General features: G+C 42.5%; 1 protein-coding gene and 1 long non-coding RNA gene across 3 annotated transcripts; one reads left to right on the plus strand and one right to left on the minus strand.

Annotated features, from left to right (window-relative positions):
• Window positions 1–8,841: 8,841 nt before the first annotated feature.
• LOC113017219 (NACHT, LRR and PYD domains-containing protein 12-like) lies at window positions 8,842–20,136 on the minus strand. 2 transcript variants are annotated; one of them, XM_026160376.1, is made up of 10 exons: window positions 19,946–20,136; window positions 18,981–19,062; window positions 17,417–17,491; window positions 16,442–16,525; window positions 15,498–15,706; window positions 13,313–15,101; window positions 12,972–13,145; window positions 12,480–12,653; window positions 11,829–11,875; window positions 8,842–10,957 (listed from the first exon to the last, which is right to left on the minus strand). In XM_026160376.1, the coding sequence occupies exons 3-10, from the start codon at window positions 17,476–17,478 to the stop codon at window positions 10,434–10,436; spliced, it is 3,063 nt and encodes a 1,020-aa protein (XP_026016161.1). In that variant the 5' UTR covers window positions 17,479–17,491; window positions 18,981–19,062; window positions 19,946–20,136; the 3' UTR covers window positions 8,842–10,433. The 2 variants fall into 2 exon arrangements, with proteins under 2 accessions (XP_026016161.1, XP_026016160.1); XM_026160375.1 differs by lacking the exon at window positions 19,946–20,136 and adding an exon at window positions 19,652–19,729.
• A 1,028-nt stretch (window positions 20,137–21,164) lies between these two features.
• LOC113017221 (uncharacterized) lies at window positions 21,165–24,924 on the plus strand. The gene is made up of 4 exons (XR_003271425.1): window positions 21,165–21,671; window positions 22,427–22,484; window positions 22,984–23,124; window positions 23,810–24,924. It is a non-coding gene; the product is annotated as an uncharacterized LOC113017221 (long non-coding RNA).
• Window positions 24,925–26,819: the final 1,895 nt, after the last annotated feature.

Consider the following 26,819-nt stretch of genomic DNA (forward strand, 5'->3'; position numbering starts at 1 on the left):
CGCACGGTCGGCCCCCTGAACTGTCTCGTCTCGGCATGGGCCGCGTGGACGCCACCTGAACTGTCTCGTCTCGGCCACGGGCCGCGTGGACGCCCACCTGCACTGTCTCGTCTCGGCCACGGGCCACGGGGGCGCCCACCTGAACTGTCTCGGTGTGGACTCCGTCCCTCCGTCCTGGGCCCCCTCCGCCCGCCCTGTTCTGGGGTTTTTTTCTTTCTCTTTTGGCCGTCGGGTGCCGGCCTTTGGAGGGGGGGTACTGTCAGGGTTCCTGGGTCGGTGACCCAGTATTTTCAGTTCACGTTCACTGTTTATCTTCTGCCTGTTCCACTTCCTGTTTTATTGTGTTAGCCTTGGTCCATGTGCATTATGTTCCGTCCTCTCCCGTTTATCATTAGTTCATTATGTTCAGCTGTGTACTCACCAGGTTCTAATCTCTCATCACTCAGCCTGTGTATTTATGTCCCTCAGTTCAACCAGTCCAATGTCGTGTCATTGATGTTATTGTGATGTTGTCTCTCCGTCTGTATGTTCAGGTTAGTCAGTCAGTGCTTCAGTCAGTCGTCCAGCCAGCCATTTTCTCCCTTTGTTCTGTTCATCCACTCCTTTAATAAATCGTCACCTACCTGCGAGCCCTGCGTTTGGGTTCCTTCTTCCTCGCCTCCACCCAACCGCTGACACTAGTTGCCTTCTGACAATGCAATCCCCTCAGTTCTGACTAGCTTCACTCTCTTTGTTAGCATCAAACTACCGTTTGATCTGCAGTATGCTAATGTCAAAGACACTTATGGAGCTAATGCCTTACCAAAACTTGGCAGATCAGACCATAACTTGTTTTGTTTTTGCAGACCTGTAATAATCCCTGTGTGCAGAGACAGCTTGCAGCTAAACCTATGGTAGGGAAATAGATACCCGATGGTACTGAGGCTCTACGGACCTCCTTTGAATGCACAGATTGGAATGTTTTTTGGAAACAGATAAGAACAGAATGGACACTGGCAGGCAGGTTGCTTATTTTAGTACATCAGCTTCTATAGAGACACAGTCATATCTACAAAGACTGTACGCTGTTTTCACAATAACAAACCCTAGATCACAAGTGGCACAAGGCAATCCTCAACCATAAAAAAGATATACAAAGAAGATAGAAAGGAATCTACAAGTTCATGTTCAAATTTTATTCGCCACATGCAGTGGCAGGTTGCCCTGCAGTGGAATGAACCTGCTCCCCGACCAGACACACACAACACATACATCACATGGGGATACAAGTCAGAGAACGGTTGCATTACAGAAAAAAACACTGAAATGTACACTACAATGGAAAGTACAAGAGGAAAAAAAGAGACATCTACTCATGCTGGGCTCATGGGAGGACAGCATGAGAACAGGAAACAAAAAAAAACCTCCTCTGCACATAAAGCACATAAATGTCCACATCACAACATTATAGAGCACGTGACCAGCAAAGGGTTGGGTAGGGGATAAAGAGTAATCCCAGGCAACACAGCAGCCATCCTGCCACTGCACTGACTCTCCAGCGCGGGCCCAGACCCGCCTCGTGTTCCCAGGAGGCAACAAGCACGAAGGCATTGGAAGGGGAGGGGGATGTGTGAGTGCTTATCAGTGTAAATGTATGTGTGTGCGTGTCCATAGTTCAGCTGAGACGGTGTTCTTCGCCCTATCAGCAAGTAAACAGTCTACCAGCCAACCCAGGTGGCCTTGCATAGAGTGGAAGAACAGTCAACACACAGTCGTTATCAGGGAGTTTTTGTTCGGCTCCAGCCTTGAGCCCAAAGCTGGCGCCGAAGGGGTATCCGCATTGATGTTGATGTTGTTGTTGATTTTTACAATAAAGCAATACCTGTAAGGTGTGGAAAGGAATCAATACCATCATTGGCTACAACAACAACAAAAGACAATGACTTATGGGTGATGTGGAGGACTGTGCTGCCCAGCTGTGTCAAGTTCTCCACAGTATGTTCAGTCTAAGTTTAGGGGCAGGTGCCAGCACCGAAAAACATTCTGTATTGTGCCACTACCAAAAATAAAGTATCCAGCTAAATGAAACAACTGCAGAGCACTTATCCTTACATTGGCAAAAACCTTGGAATAGTGGATTCTTCACAGAGGTCAAAGACCAATTGATACCCTGATTTTTGTCATTGCAGTTCACCTTAGCCATTTCTGGAGATCAGGACTGTCCGTTCTTTGGTTGGGCATCCTGGGTGCATCTTCTCCACTAGCAGCTGGTTAATTTGTGCTGCCAGGTGCTGTTAGCTTCTTAGCTAGTATGTGTGAATCTTTGCAGGGTCTGGTGCTATATCGTAGAGCTTGTATTTTATTATATCACCTTTGTAACAATGAACTGAATAAAACAGCTAGACAAGGAAGTCAGAAGAACCAAGTGTTAATCAGTCCAACAATAGGAAAGAAAAATCCATCACAAACAAGCATGCAGTTCAAAGTTCCTTTATTATCTGAAGTATCACTGTCCCAGGGTGTAGTTTGTGGCCCAGGAAGCCATGACACTGATGGAGAGCTGTGTATGGGGCGCTGAACGAAGCAGATCCTCAAGCAGGAAACCAAAACACTGTAAAGAAAACATTCACTAACCTGCAACACTGTGGTCGTCAGGCTGTTTAGTATTGCAATCACTTAGAAAAAAGAATAAAAAGCTGCATTTAACAGAGGGACCGTATCCTGATTCTTTTGGTCACAAGTCATCATTTCTACTCAGTGAGGCATGGTCATCAGAGAAGAGCAAAACATTAACGTGACTGAATGCCATCAGCCGTAGAGACAGACTAAGGAGCTTCGACATCCAAGGGACTGTGGACTACAGCCACTGCTCTTTTACATTGAATGAAGCCAGCTGAGGGAGGTGGTTCTAATCAAGGTGCTTCCCGAGTTGCTTCCCTTGGTTTTCAGGGTAGGGCAAGTGGGCCATAAGGAACATTGCTATTCTGGAATCAGGATATCTTTTTGCTATAGTATTAGCCGACCATTCTCTTTAACGTAACCTGTGCAACATTTGTGCAACATGTATCTTTATTTGAAGCCTGATGCTGGCTTAAGGGCTTCTTTAATGACTTTAACTCAAATCTAAACTAACTAATATCTGAACAAATCTGAAATGACGAGAAGCTAACAAGAAGCTGATCTTATCATGGTAAGGCGCTTTGTTGTCTTGATGTCAGTGGCTTCTGTCTCTCCTTTTGGCTTTCTTATTATCCCAGCAGGGTACCTGATCACATGCTGGGTGCAGGTGATGATTGACCAGATCTTGTTCTTCCCATTTAGCTGGTGGTTGCAGTTTTCCTCGCAGCCTCTTTGTAACTCCTATTTGCTGTGTGATTCCCAGGTACTTGTAGCTGTCCTCAGTGTCTGCTATGTGTCAGGGTTCCTGGGTCGGTGACCCAGTATTTTCAGTTCACGTTCACTGTTTATCTTCTGCCTGTTCCACTTCCTGTTTTATTGTGTTAGCCTTGGTCCATGTGCATTATGTTCCGTCCTCTTCCCGTTTATCATTAGTTCATTATGTTCAGCTGTGTACTCACCAGGTTCTAATCTCTCATCACTCAGCCTGTGTTTTTATGTCCCTCAGTTCAACCAGTCCAATGTCGTGTCATTGATGTTATTGTGATGTTGTCTCTCCGTCTGTATGTTCAGTTAGTCAGTCAGTGCTTCAGTCAGTCGTCCAGCCAGCCATTTTCTCCCTTTGTTCTGTTCATCCACTCCTTATAATAAATCGTCACCTACCTGCGAGCCCTGCGTTTGGGTTCCTTCTTCCTCGCCTCCACCCAACCGCTGACAGAATGACACGACCCGTGCCACGAAGACACGTTTGGAACCCAGCGGACTCGGACCTCTACGAGCGGCAGGAGGTAGCGCTCTCCTTGTGGGCGGAAAAGCTCAAGGAGAGACAGCGGCTCTTCGCGGAGCGAGAGCACGTCTTCGAGGGCACTCGCTTGGCTCTGGGCGGGCCTCGGAGACGCCGCGTTCCCCCACCTGCTGCCTCACCTGTACCGGAGCATTTGCCGTGGAGAGTGGACGTTCCACGCCGCGCTTCGGCCACTCCCTCTCTCGCCACTCCGCTCCTCGCTCCCACACCCGCCGCCTCGACCGCCGGACCTCCACCATCGCCGCGGCACAACGGCTACGCCTCCCACCTCGGCTCAACGGAGGCTACCGCGCCAGAGGCTCTGCTGTTTTCCCCGGCCGCTTCCGCTTCCCAGAGAAAGCGGCGCACACGCCGCCATAGAACGGACTACTTTCAGCCACTCCCGATGGTGAGCTCCAGTGACTGTTTTTCGCACTCACCATCTGATTATTCACTTAAAACGCAGAATAAACCCATCTCTCATTCATGGGATGTTTCCCTCCTGGAGGATTCTGTGGACTGGGAAGATTTGTTCTGCTCTGCTCCCCCAAAGACTGTAAATAGTGGTGGCAGAAAAATCAGAACAATCTCCAATAAACCTGCCAGTAACACACACACCGTCACTATTTCCACACCCAGTATTCAGCCATTTCCCACCAGCACAGGGGCCCAGTCTACGCCCACACCAGTGCCAGCTCCCAGGAGGAGGGCAGCTGCGACCCGGTCTACCTCCACACCCGCTTCTGTTTCTCAGGTGGGGGTGACTGGTGTCCAGCCACCTTCCGTGCCCGTCCCAGTGCCCAGGTTGAGGGCAACCAGAACCCAGCTTGACCTCCCTGGAGGCTTGAAGGAGCTAACCGGTCCACCTGCTACTTCACCACTTCATCCACCTCCTGACCCAGCCTTTCACGCCCTCGCACTATCCCTAGTTAGATTAGCTGAACTGTCCCCTGCCCAGGCACCAGCCTTACGAGCCCAAGCCGTAATTTTATCTCCGTCACTAGCTCAATCTGTAGCTCAGCCAGCAGCCACGCCTGCCTCTGTTCCTCCCTTAGCATCTCCACTCCAGTCAGTTCCCTCACCTGCTGTTCAGCTTTCCCTCCAGTCAGTTCCCTCACCTGCTGTCCAGTCTCCTCCTGTCCTCCAGTCACCTCCTGTAGCTCAGTCCCCTCCTGTCCTCCAGTCACCTCCTGTAGCTCAGTCCCCTGTCCAGTCAGTCCAGTCGCCCCCTGTTTCCCAGTCGACGGTCTACCATCCTGTTCAGTTCCCGGACCTGCAGCCACAGCACCCAGAGCCAGCTGTGAGCCTTCCTGCTTCTCAGCCAGGGGTTTCCGCACCCGCTGGCCCGGCCGCTCCTCAGCCAGGGGTTTCCGCACCCGCTGGCCCGGCCGCTCCTCAGCCAGGGGTTTCCTCACCCGCTGGCCCGGCCGCTCCTCAGCCAGGGGTTTCCTCACCCGCTGGCCCGGCCGCTCCTCAGCCAGGGGTTTCCGCACCCGCTGGCCCGGCCGCTCCTCAGCCAGGGGTTTCCGCACCCGCTGGCCCGGCCGCTCCTCAGCCAGGGGTTTCCTCACCCGCTGGCCCGGCCGCTCCTCAGCCAGGGGTTTCCGCACCCGCTGGCCCGGCCGCTCCTCAGCCAGGGGCCTCCGCGCCTACTGGCCCTGCCTGTCTCCAGCCAGAGGCCTCCGCGCCTACTGGCCCGGCCGCTCTCAAGCCAGAGGCCCCCGCGCCTACTGGCCCTGCCTGTCTCCAGCCAGAGGCCTCCGCGCCTACTGGCCCTGCCTGTCTCCAGCCAGAGGCCTCCGCGCCTACTGGCCCTGCCTGTCTCCAGCCAGAGGCCTCCGCGCCTGCTTCGCCTGGTCAGGCCTCTGCCTCAGCTGCATCCACGCCCGGTCCGGCCTCTGCATCAGCTGCACCCACGCCCGGTCCGGCCTCTGCATCAGCTGCACCCACGCCCGGTCCGGCCTCTGCATCTGCTTCTGCTCCGCCTGGTCCGGCTCCAGAGTCTTCATCCTCGTCTGGCCCAGCCTCAGAGTCTTCGTCCTCGTCTGGCCCAGCCTCAGAGTCTTCGTCCTCGTCTGGCCCAGCCTCAGAGTCTTCGGCTTTTGTTTCGCCTGCTGCAGCTCCAGCCTGTGCTTCGCCTGGTCCGGCCCCGCCGTCGCCTGGTCCGGCCCCGTCGTCGCCTGGTCCTGCCTCGTCTGGTCCTGTGCCCACCGGGCCATGGCCAGCACGCCTAACACTGGAGAGCCGCCGCTGCCTTCCGCGCGGCCGGCCCCCTGAACTGCTCCGTCGTCTCCTTCGCCGCCGCCGTTGCCTTCCGCGCGGCCGGCCCCCGGACCGCCTTCGCCTGAGTGGCCGCCGTTGCCTTCCGCACGGCCGGCCTCCCGAACTGTGTCCACGTCGCCGCCGTTGCCTTCCGCGCGGTCGGCCCCCGGACCAGTGCTGTCGCCGTTGCCTTCCGCACGGTCGGCCCCCGGACCAGTGCTGTCGCCGTTGCCGTCCGCACGGTCGGCCCCCTGAACTGTCTCGTCTCGGCCATGGGCCGCGTGGACGCCCACCTGAACTGTCTCGTCTCGGCCACGGGCCGCGTGGACGCCCACCTGCACTGTCTCGTCTCGGCCACGGGCCGCGTGGACGCCCACCTGAACTGTCTCGGTGTGGACTCCGTCCCTCCGTCCTGGGCCCCCTCCACCCGCCCTGTTCTGGGGTTTTTTTCTTTCTCTTTTGGCCGTCGGGTGCCGGCCTTTGGAGGGGGGGTACTGTCAGGGTTCCTAGGTCGGTGACCCAGTATTTTCAGTTCACGTTCACTGTTTATCTTCTGCCTGTTCCACTTCCTGTTTTATTGTGTTAGCCTTGGTCCATGTGCATTATGTTCCGTCCTCTTCCCGTTTATCATTAGTTCATTATGTTCAGCTGTGTACTCACCAGGTTCTAATCTCTCATCACTCAGCCTGTGTATTTATGTCCCTCAGTTCAACCAGTCCAATGTCGTGTCATTGATGTTATTGTGATGTTGTCTCTCCGTCTGTATGTTCAGTTAGTCAGTCAGTGCTTCAGTCAGTCGTCCAGCCAGCCATTTTCTCCCTTTGTTCTGTTCATCCACTCCTTATAATAAATCGTCACCTACCTGCGAGCCCTGCGTTTGGGTTCCTTCTTCCTCGCCTCCACCCAACCGCTGACACTATGTTGCCTTCTGACAATGCAATCCCCTCAGTTCTGACTAGCTTCACTCTCTTTGTTAGCATCAAACTACCGTTTGATCTGCAGTATGCTAATGTCAAAGACACTTATGGAGCTAATGCCTTACCAAAACTTGGCAGATCAGACCATAACTTGTTTTGTTTTTGCAGACCTGTAATAATCCCTGTGTGCAGAGACAGCTTGCAGCTAAACCTATGGTAGGGAAATAGATACCCGATGGTACTGAGGCTCTACGGACCTCCTTTGAATGCACAGATTGGAATGTGTTTTTGGAAACAGATAAGAACAGAATGGACACTGGCAGGCAGGTTGCTTATTTTAGTACATCAGCTTCTATAGAGACACAGTCATATCTACAAAGACTGTACGCTGTTTTCACAATAACAAACCCTAGATCACAAGTGGCACAAGGCAATCCTCAACCATAAAAAGATATACAAAGAAGATAGAAAGGAATCTACAAGTTCATGTTCAAATTTTATTCGCCACATGCAGTGGCAGGTTGCCCTGCAGTGGAATGAACCTGCTCCCCGACCAGACACACACAACACATACATCACATGGGGATACAAGTCAGAGAACGGTTGCATTACAGAAAAAAACACTGAAATGTACACTACAATGGGAAAGTACAAGAGGAAAAAAAGAGACATCTACTCATGCTGGGCTCATGGGAGGACAGCATGAGAACAGGAAACAAAAAAAAACCTCCTCTGCACATAAAGCACATAAATGTCCACATCACAACATTATAGAGCACGTGACCAGCAACAGGGTTGGGTAGGGGATAAAGAGTAATCCCAGGCAACACAGCAGCCATCCTGCCACTGCACTGACTCTCCAGCGCGGGCCCAGACCCGCCTCGTGTTCCCAGGAGGCAACAAGCATCGAAGGCATTGGAAGGGGAGGGGGATGTGTGAGTGCTTATCAGTGTAAATGTATGTGTGTGCGTGTCCATAGTTCAGCTGAGACGGTGTTCTTCGCCCTATCAGGCTAAGTAAACAGTCTACCAGCCAACCCAGGTGGCCTTGCATAGAGTGGGAAGAACAGTCAACACACAGTCGTTATCAGGGAGTTTTTGTTCGGCTCCAGCCTTGAGCCCAAAGCTGGCGCCGAAGGGGTATCCGCATTGATGTTGATGTTGTTGTTGATTTTTACAATAAAGCAATACCTGTAAGGTGTGGAAAGGAATCAATACCATCATTGGCTACAACAACAACAAAAGACAATGACTTATGGGTGATGTGGAGGACTGTGCTGCCCAGCTGTGTCAAGTTCTCCACAGTATGTTCAGTCTAAGTTTAGGGGCAGGTGCCAGCACCGAAAAACATTCTGTATTGTGCCACTACCAAAAATAAAGTATCCAGCTAAATGAAACAACTGCAGAGCACTTATCCTTACATTGGCAAAAACCTTGGAATAGTGGATTCTTCACAGAGGTCAAAGACCAATTGATACCCTGATTTTTGTCATTGCAGTTCACCTTAGCCATTTCTGGAGATCAGGACTGTCCGTTCTTTGGTTGGGCATCCTGGGTGCATCTTCTCCACTAGCAGCTGGTTAATTTGTGCTGCCAGGTGCTGTTAGCTTCTTAGCTAGTATGTGTGAATCTTGTCAGGGTCTGGTGCTATATCGTAGAGCTTGTATTTTATTATATCACCTTTGTAACAATGAACTGAATAAAACAGCTAGACAAGGAAGTCAGAGAAACCAAGTGTTAATCAGTCCAACAATAGGAAAGAAAAATCCATCACAAACAAGCATGCAGTTCAAAGTTCCTTTATTATCTGATAGTATCACTGTCCCAGGGTGTAGTTTGTGGCCCAGGATGCCATGACCTGATGGGAGAGCTGTGTATGGGGCGCTGAACGAAGCAGATCCTCAAGCAGGAAACCAAAACACTGTAAAGAAAACATTCACTAACCTGCAACACTGTGGTCGTCAGGCTGTTTAGTATTGCAATCACTTACAGAAAAAGAATAAAAAGCTGCATTTAACAGAGGGACCGTATCCTGATTCTTTTTGGTCACAAGTCATCATTTCTACTCAGTGAGGCATGGTCATCAGAGAAGAGCAAAACATTCAAACCTAATAAAATAACTCAAATATAAGCAATGGATGTAAAAATAATAATAAATACAAACAGCTCTGGATCTCAAATCTGAAAACAGTTCGACGGCACAAAAATAATCAAAATTAGAAAGAAGATAGTTCGAATATCCTAAAAGTCACCTTCTTATTGTTTACTGTAGAAATGTTTTATACTAACTGCTAACTTTAGGGCAGTTTGATGAAACTGTGAGATAGAAAAATATGGGTCTTGTTCAAGACATAAGGCAAAACACAAAAAAGCTGTGCAAGAGTTTGTGGAATTCTAAGATACAATTTATAAGTACATATTAATTGTAGTTTTACATACCAAATCATATCACTTTAGCACAATTACTTATTTCAATGCAACAAAATCTATAGAAGTGGCTCAGTCTGTCAGTGGCAGAAATGTGAATTTATTAAAAGCAGGTCCATCTAATGATAGAACAGATGCATCTCAAAGTACAAACTGCTTCATGCTGATTATTTCACATTTACCTCCTGAAAGCAGCTCAGAAAAGTTTACAATTCAACTCAGCTTCAGAGAGAGCAATTTAAAATCTGAGCTCCATTTGGTAATGATGTTCAATTATCAGAGAAAACTGAAAACCTAGTAAACCTCAGAAATTGGCCTGTAATGAAACCTCCATGCAGTGAAGTTTCATAATGAGGATTTTGTTACATGTTTTACACTCAGTTATTGTATATATTCTGTAAATTAGGCCAATTATGTTATTTATGTTATTTGTTTGTAATGTATGGATCTTTTAAAAAGGATTCTTATGTTCACATAAAGGTACCTAAACAGTTAATGAGTGTCTACACTTCTACACCACAACACTTTGGCTAAAAACTATTGTTGCACTGCTGAAAGCTCACCAGCTGTTGATTGGCTTCACTTAAACTATGCTTTTGTAAAGTAAAGATCCTGCAATAATACAAAGAACATGGAGAAAACCTCAACAGTCAGATGAAGCTGTTTGAGCAAGCCAGTTGCTCACAACGGGAAACTCCCTTTTAAACAGAAAAAAACCTTTGGAAGAACCAGGCTCAGGGAGGGGCGGCCATCTGCCACAGGTGTTTGGGGATTGTGTATTTTTCTTATGTTATTTTACGATGTAGCATTTTATTTCGAGATGTTGGCAACTCCATGCTGTACATAAAGAATTCAATGAGAAACTCCAGTTTTGACCATTTTGGTGCCAAATGTCTTCACCATTGGTGGTTTGTTTGAGTGCAGTTCTGATTTTTTTTTTAATGTTACCTAACAAAACAGTGCAGAGGAATGAGTGTGAAGTGCAACAGCAGGGTAGAGAACATCAGTGAAGGTTGATTTGAAGGTGTGGAGGTGAACGAGACTGCCAGAGGAAATTCTGTAAAAGGACAAAATTTTGTCCTCCGAATCCAGATACACCCCGACACGACTGGAGCGCAAACACTGAGAAGATACACAGACCTTCTCTTTGTTGTGCTGAACAAAACAACCATCATCAGAGCAAATCAGACACCAAGACTTGTTGTTTTGTCCCAGCTTGCAATCATCAACATCCCCTTTCCTGCCAATGTTTCTGTATGTTAACCCAACGCAGAAGGGCTCTGACACCTCCATCTCAAAGTAACAGCATCCTTTTAGTCCCTGTTTACACAGAACCTGCTGACAGCCATCAAACCTCTCTGTATGATCAGGATATGGCTGCTCCTCCTCCACCCAGGTCACCTTTCTGTTCCCTTCAGAGAGCAGCAGGTTCTTGTGAGCTGTGTTGGAGTTCAGACTGAGCTCACAGGCATCTGGAGGTAAGAAAACACTTTATTCACAAATAGCACTGATTTCTAAGGTCAATCATCTAAAGCGGTTTTCAAAAAATTTAATTTCACACCTTCACTTTTAGGGGATGTGGGTTAGAATATTCTTTTCTTTTCTCTTCTACATTTCTTGAACTCATCAGTAAACAGTCACAGTGACAGGTTTCGTGTCTGAATGTTACCTGTGCTACTTGCACAGGTAACATTCAGACATGAAAGCAACAAGTTGAAAACCCGCTAATGCCCAAAGCCACTGGACATTTGCATTTTCTTATGTACCTTTGTCAGGTAAATCCTAAACAGTTCAGACCTGACCAGAGTAATTAATATTAATAATTCAATCTTTCTATTTTTATTATTTTTATTTTCTGGTAAATGATCTAATTTACATAAAGAAAACCCAGTCAGGCAAATGATGAACACATTATTATATTTATTCATAAATTTATTAAAGAAATTATACAGTTTTACATTTCTGTGAGGGTCACATTTACTTCAATTTCAAGGATTAGCAGTTAAATGAAATATAAAATTAGTTTCAATCAGAGGAGTATGGGCACTCCTACAAGCTTATTAGGCATGTAGATTTTTTTAAACTGTGCAAAAACTGTGATGCAAACAATGAAGTAGAAAACCTCCTATTTTTTTTTTGTTTTTTTGTTTATTTTTTATATCCATAAAATGTTGATGGTAGGAACTTTTTTTTAAATAATCTACAAAATAGAGAAAACATAGATGACTAATTTCAAACTTCTGAGTGGTATGATATTATTGGTTATTAAGTAAATAAATATCCTGTTTGCACTTTCTTACTTGATCACAGCTTTCAGTCAAAAGCATTTTCACAGGTACTCACATTTCTTGAATCCTGGTTTCATCCGGTGATGTCCACCATGTTCAAAACTGAAAAAATATAGTTGAGAATTAGATGAAGCATATTAGCAATAGCCAAAATTTATAGATGCCATTTATAGCCTAAAACAAAAATGTTTTCATTGTTGCTTTTGACATTAATAATAATAATAATAATAATAATAATAAAAAAACATGCAGTTTTGCTATAGCTCAATAGTATTATATTTAGTTCTGTAGAAAATCAAAAAGATGGCACTCTTTGATCATGATCTGGAACGCTTATGAGAAAGGTCAGTGAAATAGCTGTGCACTGACAGGTGTTAAACCACAAAAACCACAAGTTCTAATAAGCTGCTTGCCTTTTTTCCCAGTGAGCCACAAGAGGCAATTATGAGCATATGTGTCTTTATAAGGTAGATACAGATGTCAAAGATAAAATAGTGAGCAGTGTGTGCGTGTTGTTTCTGAGCAATATTTCTTTTAAAAACACAATGTTTAAGGGTCAAAAATAAATTTCCAGTTTGACCCGCTAACCTGCCCACCTACATTAACGAGCCATACAAACATAGGTTCCGAGATTTCCTTTTTTGTCTTTGGTATTTGGGGGCTGTTTCTGAAACAGTGGATGACACAGGGCCAGAATTAAAATTACTTGAGTTGGCTGAGGTTGTATTTTGGATCATCCTTCAGCTCAGAGAGCTTCTTTTTCCCAACTCCTCCTGGATGGTTATAGCTCAGGTCCAGCTCTTTGAGATGAGAAGGATTAGCCTTAATGGATGTGGCCAAAAACCCACAGCCTTTTTCTGTCACCAGACAACCAGATAACCTGAGAAAACAATGTTTGGTATATATCAATGCAGGTTTTAAAAGTTATTTTAGAACTACATCAGCAGTAGTAAAATTGAAAGCATAAATTACAAGCACAAGAAAATTATGTGGATTGAGATGGGGGTTATAGTATTTCTCAAAACAAAATAAATAAAAAGATTTTACATTAACAGATGTTGGTTTTCAAAAATTTAGACAGAAAAACCTTAAACTGTCCAAAGAACATTTTCTGTGGACAGAGTTGAGTTGTAACTTGCAGCTGGTTTGGTGGGTTGTCCATCTATTTGTAAAATGGCACGGTATTTTAAACATGTACCTCAAAGTTTTCAGTCTGCAGCACTGATTCGACAGTCCTTTACACAGCAGCTCTACTCCTGAATCTTTCAGGTCATTGTTGCTCAGGTCCAGATGTCGTAGAGGTGAGAAGGGGAAGGTGAGACCAAAGGCCAGATGCTCAACCCACTCTTCAGTCACTTTACAGTCTGCTAGTCTAAAAGGGGTAATAAGGTTTTTTATTTAAATAGAAATGAAGAATAAGTATGTAATTGCCACTGGGGGCAGATAGGATTTGTACCTTTCTTTTTGTATTATATCCTGTTCAACAGTATTGTTGATTCAGCTTTAAAGATGAACAAATAACAATGAAATAAAACTTACAAGGCTTTTCCGCTGCTCCTCACTGCTGGTATCAGCCTCCGTCTGCCCTCCTCTGATGTGTTGTAACTCTTCAAGTCCAAGACTTCCAGATCATTCTTTGATGCCTGCAGCATGTAGGCCAGTGCAGAGCAGTGCAGGGGAGTCAACTCTGTTTTTGAACGATCTGACAGTGCGAGATATTCCTGAATCTCATCTTTGACTTTGTGATCTCTCATCTCGACCATAGTCTGGAAAAGGTTGATGCAGCTGTCTGGAGAGAGGTTCTTCCTTCGCATAGACTTTAGGTAAGTCACGAGTTTCTTTTCAGTATCTTGACTTTGATCTGGTGAAAACAGCAGACCATGAAGGACTCTGCGATTTGGTTCAACCAGGAGGCCAAGAAGGAATCTCAGGAAAAAGTCCAGGTGACCATTTTTCTTCTCCAGCACTTTGTCAACCATCATCTTTAAAAGATCAAGTAACGTATGTTCTTGGCTCTTTAGATCGAGGAAGCTGCTGAGCTCTCTGGTATCATTATTTATGAAACAGTCATAGATGTGGAGAGCTGCAAAGAACTCCTGCAGAGTCAGATGTACAAAGAAGAAGACCTTTTTCTGGGAAATGATTTCTTCTTCCCGAAGAACTGTGGTGCAAAATCCAGAGTAGATGGAGGCTTCTTTAATGTCAATGCCAAAGTCTTCCAGGTCTTCCTCATAGAAGATGAGGTTGCTCTTCAGCAGCTGCTCAAATGCAAGCTTGCCGAGTTTCAGAAGAAATTCTTTGTGTGTTTTCAGAAGCTTCTCTTTGTTTGTCTCAACCTTCTTGTCATATTTTCTGTTTCTACGCTTTGTTTGTGCAAACAGGAAGTGTGACATCATCTCTGTAAGAGTTTGAGGAATTGCAGTTTCAACATCTCCTCCAAAGACTTCCTGGAATAACACTGCAGAAATCCAGCAGAAGATCGGGATCTGACACATGATGTCGAGACTCTGTGAAGACTGAATATGTTTAATGATCCTGTCAGCAAGATCTGGATCGTGACTAAATCTCTTCCTGAAGTATTCAGCTTTTTGAGGATCATTGAAACCTCTTATTTCTGTCACCATGTCAACATGCTCAGCAGGGATCTGATTGGCTGCTGCTGGACGGGAAGTAATCCAGAGGTTTGCATCAGGAAGAAGGTTACCCTGGATGATGTTTGCTAGGAGATCCCTCACAGGTGCTGCTTCCTTGACAGATGTTATAGTCTTAATGCCTTCAAAGTCCAGCTGAAACCTGCTTTCATCCAGACCGTCCAGGATCAGGACAAGCTTGGTTTTGGTATAATCCACTGAATCTTTGAGATCACACAGTATGGGGTGAAATAAAGTCAGGAGCTCATGTAGGCTTTTTTCACCTGTAATCAAATTCAGCTCTCTGAAAGCAAGACTGAAAACAAAGTCAAGATCCTGGTTTGCCTTCTCTTCGGCCCAGTCAAGAATGAATTTCTGCACAGAAAATGATTTGCCAATTCCTGCGACGCCCTTCGTCACAACTGTTCTGTGACGTTTGTCTTGATCAGGCAACGGTTTCAACACATCATTTAGGTTGATTATTTGCTGTTCTGAAGTGTGTCTTATCCGTTTATGTTCGAGCAGCCTGACTTCATGCTCTTCACGTGACCTTTCACTCTCTCCAGTGGTTATGTGAAGCTCTGTGTAGATGTTGTTCAGTGAACTCGGCTTGTCACCATTACCTTCAGAGACTGAGGAATATTTCTCTTTCATTGCTTCTTTTAATTTCTTCTTTGCCTCTAAAAGATCAATTTTACCTGTAATGCAGTGAAACGCATCAAAGATGCTCAGGTGGTTAATACCAGATCGCTTTAATTTGGTCAGAGAAAAATGCACGATAAGAAATTCCTGACCTGATTTGGGGACTTCCATTTTTCATTTTAAGTACTGGTTTGCAGATTGCTTTAAATGAGCAATAAGGTATAAAAGTTCTTTATAAATGCACCCAACTTAGCAAAACCCTGATACTCTTGCACTTAATGCATGTTTTCAGAATATAACTGCTTTTAAGCTCCCTAACAAACTTAACTTTATCATTAAAAGTTAAATTTAATAAATGATTCCAACACTGACTCACTCTTGTCGGTAGCAAGTTTTTTTTTTCTTTTTTTGCAGTAGTAGAGATAGTAGTGATCTTAAGTATGTAAGCTTACCTGTGTCTCCCTCCTTGTCTTTCTCTTGTTTTAATGTTTTTCTGGATTTCTTCGCACACTGAGGACAAGGACAGTCTGCTGGTGACACAGACTCATCCAGGTCTGAGCTGAGACACAGTTTGCAGCACCAGTGTTCACAGCTGAGCTGAACTGGATTCTTCATAACATCTTTGCAAACTGGACAGGTGGATGGCTTCTCAGTTACTGGTCTGTAGGAGGGTTTACAAATTAGACCTTAATTTAATTACTATAGCACAATAATGGATATTTTTTCTCTTTTTTTCCATAACAATAAGTTGTCTGCATAGATTCTCAGTCATCCAGGTCATGGTAGTCTAAGACACGATCCCTGGTGGACCTGAGGTTAGGTAATTGATTGGAGCTTCATGTATAGAAGCTTTTTAATCTCTTCAAGCCTTTTAAAATACGGTTTTGCAGTGCGGTAGCTGAGTAACTGTAGTCCAAATACTCTTTTTTTAAAGCAGGATACACATACTCCAGCACACAGGTCATTTGAACAGGCAATTCTGCATTAAGTCAGTCAGAAGCACTGTGTCAGCAGACCATCAGTGTTCAAAACCTTCAGAATCTTGGAGGTAATATGATCAAACCCTGCTGCCTGGGTACATGATTAACACTCATCCCCTACTTGTCCTTCCTCAGTCATCATCATTTGCCAGAACTTGCCTCCAAAAGTCCCCGATCCATGGCCTTCACAAACTGCTCTCCCACCTGGGTTACCCAATTTGAATCACTTCTGATCACCTGGTACTACTGCTGGAGATCCTTAAGGTTTGCTTTTAACTGCCTCACAGGGACAAATGCCCTGACTATGTTCATGACTATAATTATGATAGAAAGACCCATGTTCACAAATTGTCACAAATGGTTCAAAACTGAACTATTTCAAACCACAGTTCAAAATTTAGGATTTCTGTTTTAACCTTTCATCTTTAAAGCTGACTGGCTCGAACTTGGATCTGTTGCTCCTGAGGGACATCTTGCTAGGAGCAGTACTCATCTGCGAACTAGAGGGAAAGAAAGTTTTATGAGATCAAAACTTGTTAGAAGTTACTGTCACTCTTTAAAGAAATCTTCCTGGGAGCTGCAGATCTAGACGCCGTAGACTGTGAACTAGGCAAAGAATAATCTATTTACGGACTGACATTGACATTACTTAATTAGTTTTGTTTGTCAGGACTTTCAATATAATAGCACAAATGGAACATTTACGATCTTACTTAGAGTAACTTTTCAGAAAACAGTTTAGCATCAATTTCAGCAGTAAGGAATAACAAGACATTTCAGTTGAAGGAGAGATGTTTTTTTATCACTTTATTTTTCTCCTCTTACTGAAACTTCAACTTTAAATAGGATTGTCTGTTTTATAAGCTCTCTTAACCCTCTCAGGCTCAAATTAAGTTTTTGTTGCAAATGCACAACCAAGTCCTGCAGTGGTACTTCTGAGTTAAAAAAAGTAAAAAAAACCCCATAAAATATGTATGTGGGGTAATCAGGTTGTTAGTTTTTAACTGTTGCAAATCGGCAACGCCTGCCTTGAGAGGGTTAATCAGCTTTAACAGCATGACCCAACAGCAAACTGACTATTTCTCAACACACAATAAACAACATCTGTCTTACACAACACAATAATAATTAAAAAAATCTTGATCAGAATTTTAAGGACTGTTGCTTTTTCAGACTGTTTCTCTTAATTAAGATTAAATTACTGAAGACCAAAATGACCAAAGTTAAACATGTGAAATAACAAAGAAGAACAGACAATGTAAGAACTAATTTTTGTTAGTGACACTGTTCTCTCTCTCTCTCTCTCTCCCCCTCTCTCTCTCGCCCTGTGTGTGTGTGTGTGTGTGTGTGTGTGTGTGTGTGTGTGTGTCCCCTATACGGGTCATTTTTACCTGGCTTCAGTCTCACTGGATGACTGTCTGAATGTAGATCGCTTCCTTTTCTCCTCATCCATTTTTGCTGCTGATCTGAACAAACATAACAGTCATTGGAGATAAGAATGTAACACATACAGCGATACCTCAGTTTTTGGCTAAAGTGTTGACTCATAGTCGGTCTCACCAACTGAGCAAATATGCAACTACTGGCATTTATCTAGTCCATCACTTGTTTTGTTTGTTCGTTTTGTTGTGGTTTTGTGGGATTTATGAATTTTATTTAGCTGATTTAGAGGTTTGACCTTTGTGAATTCAACAGTGTAAATAATCAACCTGTATTCAATTCAACTTTATTAATATCAATCAAAATAGCCGTCACCTCGGGGCACTCTATATTGTAAGGTAGTCCCTACAATAATAAAAATACAAATGGAGAAAAACCCAGCAATCATATGACCCTCTGTGAGCAAGCGCTTTGGTGACAGTGGTAAGGAAAAACTCCCTTTTAACAGGAAGAAACCAGGCTCAGGGCGGGGCGGCCATCTACTGTGACCAGTTGCCTCGAAGTGAGGCCAAAACCTATGCTGCATCCTTCGGAGGACCCAGCCTTCCCGGTCTATGTGGGCTTGGTCCTCGAAGACCGAAAAGGCTGGAAGTTCGAGGCTATGAAATGGGATGGTCTAGCATTCAGATTTGCATCACCGCTGTCTCTGTGAAGTTTAAAAAACTCAGCTGTCTGCTCCTTGCTATCTAAACTATAACAGGACATTGGAGTAAATTCTCTACCATCTCACACTTCTGATTAATCAGTTTTCTTTTTGACGTTTATTCAGCTGTGTGAAAACTCTAACTTTAGTCTCAGCCAAACCAATTTACTCAGGATCAAATAAAACACTGAAAAAAGCCAAACAATAAAGTTTTTAAGTTATCTGAATGACTCATAAATCACGTTCAACCTGAGAAGCGAAAGACCGTGGGGGTCTGAAAACTAGTCCACTATTCTCGCCGGCTTTAGTAAGCCTTGAACCCCGGCTAGCTGGTGGTAACACACGTCTCCAAAAACATCAGAGGCACTTTAACAAATATGTGATGTCTTGATAAACCAAGCAGATATTTGAAGTTTACACAGCTACATTGTTGCCTGAAAATGTCTTAAAAGTTTATTTTGTGACCGAGAAAGAGTAATAAGAGTAATAGCTGTCGCCATTGTTGGAAAACTGGAATCGGCTGGGATATGGTGGGACATGAGAGATACCCCTGATCCATCCTTCAAATCTAGGGAAGGAGGACGCATGTGCTGGCTACATGTGGAGAAGTCTACGAATTTGGACAGCCTTCGTCGCGTCCCTTGTCCTTTGTCCCTCTTTGGGGGGAAACTCCCACTGGGTTTAAATCTGGGACTCTCCACCCGTTGACGTTAGAACTGAAGAAGCTTCTCGGATGAGAGGTGAAACGTCTTCAAGCAACTTAAAGAAGTTCAGACGCTTTTCTTTCCAAGCTCCTTTGACTACTGCACGGAAACCCCAAACTGGTACTGGTGAAGGCTGACTGATATAGAAAGGAAAACAATGTTACACACCCCTTATATTATCACTGCAGCTGTCTGATTTCACAAACACACCCAGGGACAGCACATAAAATCAATGGTAGAAGTCTCCACTCTGTAAAACAAAGAAGGAAAGAAAAGGGTCCATTTATAAAACATATTTTATCCAGGACAAATTCTGCAATTGCATCATTGTAAATTTGCAGTTCATCATAAACATTTTCAATAGTCAATGTTTGGCCTCATATTGGAATAAATCCTTTTCAATATAAAAAAAACAGAAACAAAACAACAGAAATAGTTACAGTAAGGTACATGTGAATTAAAGTATTGCCAAAGTTGGTGTAGATCTCTGATAGTGTATTCATGTGAGTGTGATATATATATATATATATATATATATATATATATATATATATATATATATATATATATTCATTTATTATGCAAATGAATGTTATTGTTCATTCTCGGTGTCCTTTGTTCTAGTAGCTGCAGTCACCGCGGTGTAGAACAGACTGAGCAGCAGCTGAGAATCAAGTACAGCAGTATTTCTACATTTCTACCCCAAACTTGTGGTGCTTTATTCAGTGTTAGTCGTGTACAGCTTTGAACATGAAACGTTTTCCCCCAGCAGAGAATCTACGCTACATTTAAAACATGTGGCTCCTGGCTGCTTGGATTATTGCACATAAACAGCTTACCTCTCGGTTTGTTGTTGAGAGGAGCCCATTCAGCGACAGGTTGCTTCTCCCAAAGTCAAGAACCAACAGACTTAAAAACTCCTTTGTTCCCCCACGCCATCAGGGGACAAAGGAGGGCGGGAACAACTAAGCTGTAGTGCTTTTTTACACTGTGCAATATTTGCAATATTTTTTCTTATATTCGACTGTGCAACAGACAAACTCAAATGTGCAATCCTATGTATCCATATGATATATTCTGTATTTATATATATGTACAAGTGTATATATGGTATATTTATTTTATATCCTTACCATCATTCCCCTTATTGTATCTGTAACATGCAACTTCTGTCGGTGCTACTGGAAACGGAATTTCCTGGAGGAACCCACCCAGTGATTAATAAAGTTCCATCTAATCTAATCGAAAACCCGCTTCTTTCTCCCAGTTAGATCAGAAACTTCGGCGATTTCCGTGCTTTAATTTCCCTCCTCGTAGTCCGTAAAACGCAGCATTGCACTCGATTGACCAGATTTATTACCGAGCATGGAAAGAGGAGCCAAAGTCCTTAAATGAAGAATTGCCACACCTGAAACGATCCCTCAGCGCAAGATGAAATACAGTCAAAACGAATTTGGACAAAATGGAATTATTTTATAAAAACAAACATTGACAGTTACAGTCTGTTTTTAATTTTTTTAAGTTTCACTTTCGTTTTTATGCTACTTTTCTGTCAGCTCAATTGCTGTAATTTGGAGCATTAGAGCCAGCAATCGAAATTCGGTTTGTTGTTTCAGGACAAACTGCCACAGCTGCTCATCTGTCTACAAAATGCCTTGTTTAGATGAGTTAGTGAAATCCTACTTCATAGTACGTTTTTCCAACAAGAAAAGAAATTATTTCTCTTTTAGCACATACCATACCATACCAACTTTATTTCTAAAGCACTTTAACATAAAACCAGAGTTTCACAAAGTGCTGTACATGTTAATAGCATACGTAAAGAAAATTAAAATGAGATACGATAAAATAAATAGATACAATAATTGTGCTGATCAGTATAAAGACTTTGAAAAGAAAAACTGCAGAAAGATGCATCTTGGAAGAGTGGATTTGTACAAAATGAAAAGTCTGGTAATAGACAGATGCAAGTTTATCGATAATGAGGATCGTTAAACTCTCAGACAATAAAGAGAATGTTTGTTGCATCACAGACATGATCGTATGTTTTACTAACTAAACACAGCATGTTGTGGAGGGCATATCAGTTTGTCTTGAAACAATTTTACTGCACAAAGCAAAGGATTTTTGGAAAGTGCATTCACCCCTGTAATTTGTCCATACTGTAAATTATTTTTGCAGCAGTGATCCAACTGGGAAAAACTGACCAAAAGCAACAGCGATTTCTTTCAAACTTCCTTTTTGTCAGGGTCCCTGTGCCTACCCGGTCGGCTCAGTACGGCTACATATGTTTTGTATTCCTTTTTTTATTTTTTTCCTGCTCTCTCCTTTCCCCTCTTTCCCTCCTCCCTCTGCCTGGGCGGAGCTTACCTGCGGGCTCCTGCCCTTGGCCCACGCACCTGTGGCTCATCACGAGTGATCCAGCTCCTTTATAAGACGGCAGCCCTGTGTTTCTCGTCGCTGGACCGTTGCCGACCCTCGTCAGTGTAACCCCAGCTCAATGACTTCAGAAGTGTTTCATAGCGATTTACCATTACTACCCATTCGTGTCTCTGTGTACAGATTCCCTGGACCTACCCCTGTGTTACCCGAGTGCGTGGAGTGTGAGGAGGAGTGGACGGAGAGTGTGCGTGTCTTTCCCGTTCGTGTGTGGACCCCCGGAGCCCGGCTTTCCCCTCACTTTTGTAAATAATCACCTGGTGCATCATAATAAAGACTCTTGTGCTTTCAAGACCTAGAGCCTGCGCGTGAGTCCGTTCAGTCCCGTTGTGACACTTTTTTTTTTTAACCGTTTGGTGGAACTGGCGATAAAAGGAAAAAAAGGATTGTTTTCTGGAGAAAACATTAACTCAACAAAAGGTTAGTAGGTTCTTATTATGTTCTAGAAAACTAAGCTATTTTCTAGATTACTTCTAAACTGATTGGCTTTCTATCAACATTTTACAGTAGAATCTTTAGTCGTGGAACAGCCTTGTGTCACCCATGAAACATCTATGTCACCAGAAGCAAACATAATTTATTTATTTATTTATTAAGTTTTATTGTAAAAACGATCTCTTAATCACAGCAAATGCTTACTTCCATTGTTATGACAGCATACATGACCAAACAGTGATGATGCCTCATTGCCTGTTATTTGTCAAAGGTGTATTTAAACAAATCAACTTGTGTTCACGAGATTTTTGGTAAACTTCAGAGATGTGAAATCCTTTGAGATTTTCAGTAGCAGCACCTTTGCTATCAGTTTCAAAATCCTGCACCACTTTGTTCTTGAGTTTTTGTGTTTACAGAATTGGATTTCCACTCAGCCCACCCACCTGCCCGCAGTGTGGGGTGAAATACCCCTTAATAATAATAATAATTATAATAATACGACTAACACCACCCTGAATTTATACCCTTTCTTTTAAGTCCCAAACATCTCTTTGAAATTAGTTACTGGGCCTCATATTACATGTATGTACATGTATTACATGTATGTACCCAGCATTTCCGTGTTGTTGCTTCATTTCTGAATAAATTCACTAGATGCAGACCACTGTGTGTTTTACATTTTCCTCTGTTCTTCATAATTCAGTTCTTGCTTTAACTTCGACTACTTTTTTTGTTTTCAGTGACAACTGGACCAGCAGTTCGTTAACTCCATCTGATTGAGTAAAATGGCACTAACTTGTACGATACCTGCTATAGACTCTGCACTATGTGTTGATCAGGTTAAAGACACTGAAAAGAAAAACTGGTGCAGACAGCTGCATTTTGAAAGAGTGGAGTTGAACAAAATGAAAAGTCTGGTAATGGACAGATGCAGGTTTATCCATAATGAGGATGGTTAAAACAGGCAATAAAGAGGATGTTTGTTGCATCACAGACATGATAGGATGTTTCACTAACTCATAAAAACACGGCATGTTGTGGAGGGCATAGCAGTTTGTCTTGAAACAACTTTAATCTCGAAATTTTGTCTTTATTCTCTTTTTTTGGGGGGGGGGCTTAATAATCGGCCATAGTACACTGTAAATGGTTTTAGTAAATTTAACAGTATTTTTACAGGGATATGTATGTATAAGATACTCTAAAATGTTTTTAAATTATTTTACTGCACAAAGCAAAGGATTGTGGGAGAGTGTACATTCACTGCTGTAATTTGTCTGTACTGTAAATTATTTTGCAGCAGTGATCCAACGCAGGAAAAACTGACCAATAACAACAGAGATTTCTTTCAAACTTCTTTTTTTTAAAAAAAAGTTTGGTGGAACCAACAGTAAAAGGAAAAAAGGATTATTTTCTGGAGAAAACATTAACTCAACAAAAGGTTAGTAGACTCTTATTATGTTTTAGAAAACGAAGCTATTTTCTAGAATCATTTACTTCTAAGCTGATTTCAACTTTTTACAGTAAACACTAAAGTAGTGTATAGTGGAGTAGTGTATTGTCATACACTGGTCATAGCTTACATTTGTTATTGAGACCATCAAATGTTTAAATAATAGTTTTTGGCCTCATTCTCTTCTGAAAATTATTATTATTTTTTTAATGCCGTATTCCCACATGATCCTATAAAATGTTTATAATTATAATTTTATATTAAGAAACAGAAACTAGCAGGAGTTGTGCAAGTGCAAGTGGCAAGGGAGGAGTTATGTAAGCATATTTTATATTTTCAAAAGCATCTTTTTTTTTTCCCTTCAAGCTTTTAGCCGACTCATCATTAGTGAGGTGTTCACTGGAGCCTTTTGTGGCTGGACTGGGTTGGGAGCTCGATAAGCTAACATGACTGAATTAACTGAAGTAAACTGAAACTAATGACAAATCAAAAGTGCATCTGTGTTCTTTGCATAATAAGTGTAGATGCTTTCTGCAAAAATGTAATTTGTCAAATAACTTTCATTAATTTCTGAATAAATTCACTAGATGCAGACCACTGTGTGTTTTACATTTTCTTCTGTTCTTCATAATTCAGTTCTTGCTTTAACTTCGACCTCTTTTTCTGTTTTCAGTGAAAACTGGACCAACACATTTCTTAAGCACCATAAGCCATAGCAACCTTTAGCAGTTCATTAATGTCACCGACTTGCTCGATACCTGCTATAGACTCTGCACACATGGAAGCCAATCAGAGATCGTACACTGTTAAACTTCCAACATCTGAGTTCATTATTAGCTGTTGAGGTTAAGCATTCAGTCAACACAGAAACACTGGGGAGGATGTTTTCTGTACTCTGTAAGGACCAGTGATGGATGTGGGGCTGAAGCCTTTAGGTTTATATTGTTAAAAAGTAATTATGAGAGAATTTGTTTCAGGTCGTTTTTCAGAGTAACATGAAAGTAACATAATGAATAATGTAACAAATTAACTTTTAGTAAACTACTGCATTACTTCTAAGAAAGGTGTTCTGTGTAATATGTTTATTTATTTCTCGAGTAATAACCTCAACAGCGGTAAGCACAGATAATTTTGTTGATAATGAGAACGCACTGCTCATTAAGTTTTAAAATTACATTTTAAAAGTCAAATGAACAAAATGTGTGTCAAAACAAGCATTTAGCTCGATTTCAACTTCTCTGGTCTCTGCAGTAACCTCTTTGTGGTGTATTTTTTTCCACTTTAACAGTCAAATATTAACCACAGGCACTAAAACTGTGTCCTTTACATCTGCTTCCTCTCTATTTTATGGCCTCACAGAGAGTAGTAGTAACATGTGGTGTAGCTTACTGATGGCCACTTTAACATGAATTCAAATTGAAATTTCCACAAGTCATAATAGCTAAACCCAGAGATTTAAATTCTTTTACAATCAAGGCCTGTGAGCACCAGTCAATTTACATGAAAGTAAATGAAGTGTAAAATATAACTGTGCACAGTTTGTAGATTTTCTGTGAGTGAGTTATTTTTTTCATTTCTTAGCAGTCATATAATGCTTATTTTCTTTGTCACTTATTTGTGTATTTACTGTGTAAATGTTTGTAATAGATAAGTCAGGGCAAGTTTGTTGACGGTGTAAGCCTCATTTATTCTCCAGGTTTCAGTACTGTTGTTTACTGTGGCTTGATTTTCTGTAGAAAGTGTAATGAAGAAAACTTCTGTTATGAAACAGCACATTCCTCATTTCAAAAGCGCAAATTAAAAAAATTATACAATTCATTTTTTTAAATTTATTTTTTAGAAAATAACATAATTAAATACAGAAATAAGACTGAGACTTTGCAGAGCTCTGCACAGAATCCAACATGAGCTCGGTTAGCACCAAAGAAAAAACCCTTGATATGGGCCCCCCTGTTATGCTTCTATGTTCCTGTTTAAACTTGCCCTGTTTTCATTTCCTTTCCTTTCTTTTCACTTCATTTCAACATGTCTGAACACAAACGTTTTTTCTTTATTTCTAATTTCTCTTTTCTGTCATTCTTGCACACCCTTAAATCATTGCCGCACAGCAGAATGGCTGATTTTAGGTGGACATGGTTTTACAGTAAACTTTGTGCAGAATATTAACAAAACTATTAAATTTAGAAAAAACTGAAAAGAGGAAGTAAAAATAAAACCGTGCAGGGGAAAGAAGCTGTGGGGCCCAGTGCAAGAGGACCCCGATGTGAAACGTGAAGTAAAACTAAGGTGATTTTTTTAAGGTGAAATACACAGAAAATTCTCAAAGTTATTGATAATTTTTTTAAATTCTTCACAGAGAAATTCCTTGTGATGAAAGTTTTTAGAGTCTGACCTGGGTCAGATTATTCTGGTTACACTGGCCCACAGTTGGGCCCCCATCCAGGAAGCAAGAAAGAAAACTTCTTTTTTTTTTTAAGGCACCAGGATTATATTTCCTTAAATATTCAGTTTTAAAACCAATTGGAGGACAGAATTTAGCAGTCTGTTACTAAACTGTCCAGACTGTCTGCCAGACTCAGCTGAGTTTCTGGTAAAACTTCTAGAATCAATGAAACAAGAAAATGAAAGAGGAATAAGACACCGACCTGCCTCCTTTAAGGAAAAAACACACTATAATAATGTATTTAATTTCTGAGTTACTGTTCAACAAGATTGAATGACGGCTGACCCAGAGGCTGCAGCAGCACATGTGCTCAGACTGCTTCATTTTCAGTTTTGAGATGTGATGGTTGCTTTTATTTTCCAGTGAGGTGGAAAAGGTTTGAGAAGCAGCATTTCAGAGGGAGTTAACCTTAAACACACTTTTATTCTAAAAGAACGAAACAGTTTAAACAATGTCAGAGGAGGTCTTCATTTTTATGGCAATGACTCACTGACAAGAAAACTTAATTTGAATAAAATATTTTGTGCGAACACTCGCTTTGGAAACTGCACATTTACAGCTGGCAAGTTCACAAATGTTGCACGAAATTTGGCAAAGTACGAAACAGTAATTATAGCTACAGGTAAAACTAGTTTTTGGTTAATGAAAAGATCTAAAAGATGTTTGCAACAGTATGTGTTTATATGATGATTTTATATTTAATTTTTACAGTGAAAAAGATCATCTGTAATTAAATATTAATAACATTTACCATTATGTCCTCTCTCCTGTCCCTGCCAGTGTACTGAGCTGTACAACACGGCCTGTGGCTGTAATCTGGGGGAGTAAAACGTGACTAAATAATACAACAACTGCCATATGTGTGCACACGCATGGAAGGTCAGACACAGCATCCCATTAAGCTGCACAAATTTTGTTGTAATTAGAGCTTTTGAGGTGAGTATTCGGGTTGCAGGACTTATTCTGGCACAGCTCCATACTGAAATATCTTGATGGTTGACCGCGTGCTGAACTGAAATACACTGCATGTGTCAACGTGCTCTGTGTGACTCTGACAAAGTATTTGTGGGAAATATTTTTTAAGCATTTTTTTTTTAGTTAACTGAACAGCAACATGACAAAGACACAAAACACACCCCTAACATGCACCAACAAGAATAAACTGCCTTCAAGTTTTAAGATCAGCTTCTAAAAGTTGTAAAAGTGTACTTACGTCTTCAACAAGAGGCCTTCAGCTTGA

This window comes from Astatotilapia calliptera, unplaced genomic scaffold (assembly GCF_900246225.1).
Source record: "Astatotilapia calliptera unplaced genomic scaffold, fAstCal1.2 U_scaffold_1, whole genome shotgun sequence".
NCBI lineage: Eukaryota > Metazoa > Chordata > Actinopteri > Cichliformes > Cichlidae > Astatotilapia > Astatotilapia calliptera.